The sequence below is a fragment of the Aureococcus anophagefferens genome (genome assembly GCF_000186865.1).
Source record: "Aureococcus anophagefferens unplaced genomic scaffold AURANscaffold_87, whole genome shotgun sequence".
NCBI classification, from domain to species: Eukaryota; class Pelagophyceae; order Pelagomonadales; family Pelagomonadaceae; genus Aureococcus; species Aureococcus anophagefferens.
Window position 1 is genome coordinate 27,296 of NW_008705637.1, and position 6,708 is coordinate 34,003.

At 50.8% G+C, this 6,708-nt stretch overlaps 2 protein-coding genes across 2 annotated transcripts in view; one reads left to right on the forward strand and one right to left on the reverse strand.

Moving 5' to 3' along the window:
• AURANDRAFT_68291 (hypothetical protein) overlaps positions 1–4,623 on the forward strand; it is a gene marked incomplete at both ends in the record, with an annotated part of 5,208 nt that extends 585 nt beyond the window's left edge. The window contains 12 exons of the mRNA XM_009043940.1: positions 250–548; positions 630–991; positions 1,150–1,201; positions 1,346–1,382; positions 1,443–1,569; positions 1,622–1,780; positions 2,340–2,772; positions 2,821–3,310; positions 3,348–3,411; positions 3,606–3,772; positions 3,828–3,915; positions 4,405–4,623. Of these exons, the coding sequence (XP_009042188.1) occupies positions 250–548; positions 630–991; positions 1,150–1,201; positions 1,346–1,382; positions 1,443–1,569; positions 1,622–1,780; positions 2,340–2,772; positions 2,821–3,310; positions 3,348–3,411; positions 3,606–3,772; positions 3,828–3,915; positions 4,405–4,623 (2,497 nt within the window). The remainder of the gene's footprint in view (positions 1–249; positions 549–629; positions 992–1,149; positions 1,202–1,345; positions 1,383–1,442; positions 1,570–1,621; positions 1,781–2,339; positions 2,773–2,820; positions 3,311–3,347; positions 3,412–3,605; positions 3,773–3,827; positions 3,916–4,404) is intronic.
• Positions 4,624–4,818: 195 nt separating this feature from the next.
• Positions 4,819–5,907, reverse strand: AURANDRAFT_68292 (hypothetical protein; the record flags this gene model as incomplete). Its single annotated transcript, XM_009043942.1, has 1 exon — positions 4,819–5,907. One exon carries the CDS (start codon positions 5,905–5,907, stop codon positions 4,819–4,821), a length of 1,089 nt encoding a protein of 362 aa, XP_009042190.1.
• Between the last annotated feature and the right edge of the window lie 801 nt (positions 5,908–6,708).

Consider the following 6,708-nt stretch of genomic DNA (forward strand, 5'->3'; position numbering starts at 1 on the left):
CAGAGGGCGGAGAGATGAGACACTCGTGCACATTTTCTGCTTGAAAGCGCGGTGGCAAAAATCAATGATGGAAATTCAGACTGCGATGAATCACGCGCTGATAGGCTGCGGTAGCTAGCACACTACTTGCTTAGAGCGATCGCATGATTTCGGCGGAAATCTGGGAGACAGGCGCGTCCACGAGATCTAGCTTGGATAATTCACTAGATTTCATATCGTCCACAAAAATCAGCACGCTAAATGCGGCAGCTTCGACGTAGCTCGAGCCAAACGGGGTCTGAAACCCTCCTGCGTCGTCGAGGATTGCCTCGGCCTGGTAAATCAAATTCTCTCGCACAATGTTATTGGAGTAAATCGAGCTACTTCCAAGCACTTCCCTCACCATTTCATTCTTCCAATATCCAGTGCACTTCAAAATGATTTCACATCGAATTGCCTCTTTGGTCGTTGTAGAGGTGGCTTGATTGCTGACGCTCAAAATTTCGCCGAGAAGAGTGGCGAGAAGACCATAATAGTGAGCCACGAACCATATGTCCGACACGGAGATTGTGTGTCCGGCAGGCGAAAGTCGCCCCTCGCGCCAGCACTCTGGTTTGATGGCTGAGCACAGATGATACACACGATCCCAGGCGGCGAAGATTTTCTGGGAACCCGTCGTTGCATGAGCGAACAAAGGATCATACGGCCGCACGAAGTTCAAATAGTCCACAACCAGTGGACTTACAGTACCGCGCCGTCGTTAAAGAAGAGAAACTCTTTCTGCACCGCACTCGAGCGCGTTGCGGGCATTCTCTGCAGCGAAGGCCCCCGCGCCAACTATCAAAATGACACGACTCAAAAAATTTACGTCCTCTGGACCGTTAGCGACTCCGTAGTGCACTCTCCCAGTCCACGTGCCTTCGTTCGGAAAACAGAGTTTACGAGTGGCTCCCAAGCGTCGATTTATACCCGCAAGCACTCTGCTCGCCTCGAGAGTTGCATGGTTTCGGTCGTGCGAGTATCAGAGTGCCTGATGCAACATCCGGATAGAACGAACACCAGTCACAGTGACTTGTAGTTTCAATTTTTGCGCAATATATGTCCTCGCCAAGAAAGCAAGGTCACCCGTAATCTACGAAGTGGGAGTATGATCCAGATTAATTGCTCCAGCCCTCTCCGCAGGGCGATAAGCTGCTTCTGAGGTGTTCACCCTCGATGACGAGTTAGCTTGTGTGTACCAAACACCACCGATCGCATCACACTTTTCTAGAACTACCAACTAACATCCATCCGAAATGATTCTGCGGGCAAGAATAAGCCCCGACACGCCACACCCCATGATCGCAAATGCCGATTTTGCTGGGAGGCGGTTCCCGACTTGTTACAGAGTTCTATCGCTGCAAGTTACACGCGAAATCTGAGAATAAATCATGTCGTATAGTTCTTATATCGAGCTATTGCAGGCAGGCAAAGGCGGATGAGGACTTCATGTCTTATGAACACATGCGTAATGAAGTTGACTTGATTCAACCGCAAATGACGACGCGACTCAAACGACTAGACGAGCACCTAGATCGCCAACTCCGACAAGTATGTTGATAGTGTTCGCAAATAAATTAACTCAGTCTTTTACTTGTTCAAGACTCGACGAGAGCGACTCAACGACTATCCCAGAGATTTTGAAATGCGCCTTCAGCCTCGCCAGGCGATCAGTATGAGATTGGTCCGAGACGATCATTACTCACACGGCAAGATGGATCGATCTTGGGGTGCCTGCGGAATTATCGTCCATCGTCGCATCGTACATAACGTGGTAGAAAGACACGCGCGCCCACCGCGCCACGGTCTAGTTACTCGGCCAACAATACCTCGAGCGGGCTGACTCGGATAAATTTTGGGAAGGAAGACTGCTATGATGGAACCCTGGAGGGTGTGAACTTTAGAGATTACACGTGGCAGCCCACAGTAATGTTGTAAATCGGCTGTTGTAATGGAGTATTCGACGGGTGGAATCACGCTATTGTTATCGTGGGCCAGCCTGGCGAGGCGGAACGGAGCAAGCACCGGGCGATCGTAGCTGTTGCCAGTATCATCCTTCGTAGCCGATGCAAAGCAAGAGACTTTACGCCTTTGTCGTCTATGTGTTTGCGGCCGATTTGCCGTTTCCACAATTTCTCGAGTCTACACCAGAGTGCGCCAAAAACGTATCTGCACCGCGCCCGTGTTCGTCGTCTGAAGCGCTAGTATTGGCACATGGTCCTCATGGTGTCGTGGGATTTTCTGACTGGGCGCTGCGCTGGGAAAACACCTTTACGCCAGATTTTAAGGGCAGTAACGCAAAATCTTATTGGGCTAATCAGCATTTTGTTATCCAACACGCTGCAAGTCGAAGAGGCTGGACAATTCGAGAGGACTACTACCCGGGCCAGAAGAATTCACTAATGATTTTGGAACGAGCGCGCTCCGGATCGCCTGAACGTAGGGTGTTCGAGCATCTTGTGTGTGTTGAACTCAGATCCTCACATGCAAGTTTTTTCAATGCCAAACACATTGCAATGCATTTGCTGAGACAAGCAGGAGTGCCGGTGCCACGGAGTATAAGTGTATACAAGACATCTGATCTCAATCACGTCGAGAGTCGGCTCAATTTTCCTGTTGTCCTTAAAGTATCGACAGGGACCTTTGGGAACAAGATAGTATTGGGTGTAACTACATTGGCTCAACTTAAGGTAGAGTACATGAAGCTATGTCCTTCTTCATGCGAAGCTTTTCTCGTCGAGGAGATGGCTGTTGGTGAGCATTACCGCGTCTTAGCGATTGACGGCATTGTTGTTGACGTAGTTCATCGAAGGCCAAATTGGATTTCATGTGAACACACCGACTTCACATTCGGCGACTGCGTGTCTCGCAATAATCACCTCAGGTCACAGATTGGCCTCAGCAGTATACCTGTTGATTGGGAATTTCTCCGTCACTCAAAAAAATTGTATCCTGACACCCGGCTTGCTTGGCGCCACCTGAGAAAGATTCGTCTTAGTGACGATATGCGACGATTCCAAGGTAACTACCTCGAACATGTTCCTAGCTCCAGGTGGCATCCTTCACTCCATATTCTTGCCAGAAGGATTTTTAGCATTGGCGTTCCCACTCAGCGTATGATTGGCTTCGACGTCATCGCTTCTAATATCTCGTCTGACATTCGCAATTTTCCCCCGCCTATATTAGTCCATGACATCAATTCTAATCCAGACACTACAATTTCGTTCGTGGCTGCTAACCAGCCACACTGTCCCTTTTATGTAACAGAACGAATCCTCGATGCGATGTGCATGTGATTTCATCTGTAGCAAATGCAGATTTACACGCAGCTTCTCCCGCCGATGTACACTGTTCCTTTTATGTAACAGAACGAATCCTCGATGCGATGTGCATGTGATTTCATCTGTAGCAAATGCAGATTTACACGCAGCTTCTCCCGCCGATGTTAGAATCTTCGTCCAAAGTCAACAAAATGATGCCGCCGAGGGGAATAAAGTTGGACGAGTATTTCGAGGCTGCCTGGAAATCACCCCACGACGCGGCCAACTTAGCATGTATCTTTTTTTTTTTCCCACCTAATTTGCCAGGCTATGATAGTAAACATGAGGGTACGAGACGTAGTCAATACTGCGCGAGCTGAAATCCTGAACTTGGCCTTGAGTGTGTGGCAGAAAACTCTCGGTTCCGATGCGCTTTGCTTGACCTTTGTCAATACTTGGCCATCTCCTGACACAAATGACACGAAACCTGAAAGGTAGTGTGAGAGAGATCAGGCACGCAGCTCAGTGAAGTTCCCTCAGTGTTTTCAGGCTTTATTTCCGTTCCTTCGCTGCCAGACAGATGATCGGTCGCTTGATGGACCGTGTCGTTGAGGTCGCAGGTCAACTGCCCTACCCGGTATCCCGAGAATATCGCCCCCTCGTTCTCTAACCCCCGTACGGGGGTAAGGCGGGGGTTATGGGGCGGACATATGCAAGAAAGAAATGAATGGCTAAATTATCTTGCCCCCCCGGGGGATCAACTTTGTAACAGCGACTGTACTTCGTGATGCGACGGCCCTGGCGGCGACGCGGCTCGCGCTACCGAGTCAAGTTCGCAAAATCGGACGGCGATTTCCCCGGTATGCTGAGGGGCTTTACAATCCCTTGACAGTTCCGCAATCTTGGCAGCCGGAGGCCCGCGGAAGGCCCGGAGGTAGTCGAGGTGCTGGGAGTATGGCCTCTTGGCACATGGTATAGAAGGGGCCCTTGCCCAGAAACCCGCCTTCAGCAGCGTCTCTCTCTGTACGAAATAGCCAGATTTTTATAGACTTCATTTCACGGCGTTTTTGGAAAAAAACGGGGTGAAAGGTCTATAATGTTCTACTACTTGTGTCATGTTACATAGATAACCAGTTCATCACGTCATCTTCCGCAGCAAGTGCCGGACATCTGCCAACACGCAAGACCTCGTCCTGAATTTGACCCGACAACCGCACGATACTTGCCGTGGCCCCCTGCAATGCGAGATGGGCTTGTCGCACTTCGCCGCTGGACCGGAAGGGATGCATCGTGGCCGGTCCTGAGGCCGCTCGATACCTCTTGGTCCTTCGTGATTCATCAGTAATAGCCTCTTTGAGTAAAATAGAAGATGGACACTCACACAGGGCAGCAATGGAACCTTGATCCAAAGTTGGAATGGAAGCCCGATGAAGGACAAATCTGTTGAGAATCCTAACCAGACGTTTTCAGACGTTTTCATAAGTGCCATGTTCATCGCACGTCCTTTCTTAAATCCACCTATCACGCCGGAACTCGGCCATTAGGCAGAAGTTTTGAGCGCGAGGATATTTTGCTTGCATCCGTCAAAGTGGTAGTTGTAGAGCTCATAATCATCATCTTCCATATTCGACATCGCATCTTGGATCATCCCAATCACACCACCGCGCATCCCTCCGCATCCGTAGTCCAGGATGGCTAATCTCTTCCCAACAGGGACGCCGTCTTCGATGTAGGGAACATGGTTGGGCTCGCTGCAGATCAGTCCTACGATTCGCTTAATCAGAGCACCACCCTCGAGTCCCTCTAACATTTCCGCCGTGGACAAGTCAAGAATAGGAACGTTGTAAGCGAAGTGTGAACAGTCAAGCGCGTCTATGTGCTTGTGCACCAGCTTCACGAGGTCTTTGTTGTACACCTCATTGTGCATGGGGAAACTGACGGGTATCCGGGTGGTGTAGAGAAATTTCACCTTTTTTTTGAGTAGTATCTCCTCAATCATTGTCAGATCTTCTGGCATGCCAGAGAGAAGAAGTCCGTTTTGGCTCCACACCACGCCGACTCTTACGTTGCGGAAATCGCGTAATATTGGCTTAATGGTATTATTGAGAATTTTTGAACCACGTTTTCCGCTCACCGACATCATACATTTTACTCCAGCTAAGGAAATCCCAGAATTGACCTCTTTTAGGCCGTGCACGATGAAGTACAGCACATCAAGACCCCGGGGAATGTTTGTCAACATCTCCTCACGAGACGCGCTCATCGAGACCACAATCGCGGCAATATGCCCGAGGCTCACACCGACACAAAAAGTAAAATTCCAGGCGCCGTGGAGATATACGGATAAAACTTGCACGAGGACGCCGATTGTTTCATTCAGCATCGGTTGCGTCATGACCTCCTCATCAATGGTGTTGCCACCCTGCAGGAGACCTTGGATCCCAATTGAAGGTGGGACTCCGGTAATAGCGACAACTTTCTCCGCCCACCACTCACTAGCACTTTCCACCACCGAACTAAAGTCAAACTCAGCGTTATCATTTACAAGTTTTTTCAAATGAGGAATATTATTTTCAGCTATCGGCCGGAAGAAAGCGACTTGGGCGACACCTTCCGCGAGAGATGCCATGCTGAATTACGGAACCAAATAATACGAGATAAGGTGTGTGGCTGGTGCAGGTAATACAGTTTTAATATGTAATCCGTGATCGTGATTCCGGAGCGAGGGCACTGTAGCTCGGAAGGAAACGAGGAATTCCCGCGAAAGGTGATATTAAGGAATTATACAAGATATAGAATGATATAGTTGGATTAGGAGCTGGGTGTTGCCTTCAACATGGGCTCCACCCAGCTCGGGGACTAGCCTAATCTAGGACCCCCAGGCAAAGAATAGGGCCGGCTGGATAGGAGAAGATTTTCCTGGGGTGCGCTCAGGCGCACAATAATAGAAGAGGGAGTGACCTCGAGCTCCGGGGTACGGGGTGGTAAACTTTGATTAAGTCCTACTCGGGCGTACTCAGGGGGACCTCGGGTGACTTCCCCTAGGTCCCGGGCGAGTTCCTGGCACCAAATTTCTGGGCCGGTCGGTCGGTCGGTCGGTCGGTCGGTCGGTCGTCGCCGTCGCCGCCGCCGCCGCCGCCGCCGCCGCCGCCGTCGTCGTCGTCGTCGCGCGCGCGGGGGAGTTTCGAACCTAATTCAGTCGCAGGGCGACCGTAGAGAGGTGATGAGCTGCCCCATGCTATCACGGTATATGAACCCGGGGATGCAAAAATCGAGTGGGGGCGCGCCCCGCAGTCGCAGTGATCGACAGTCTCGCCGCAGAAGGCCGCCAGCAGGAATTTTTGCGCTCCCGAACCCCGTCGTCGCTGTCCGGCGCAGCACGCGCGCTTTTCGTGCACCACCTAGCGCAAAAACGGCGCGGCGCTGGCGC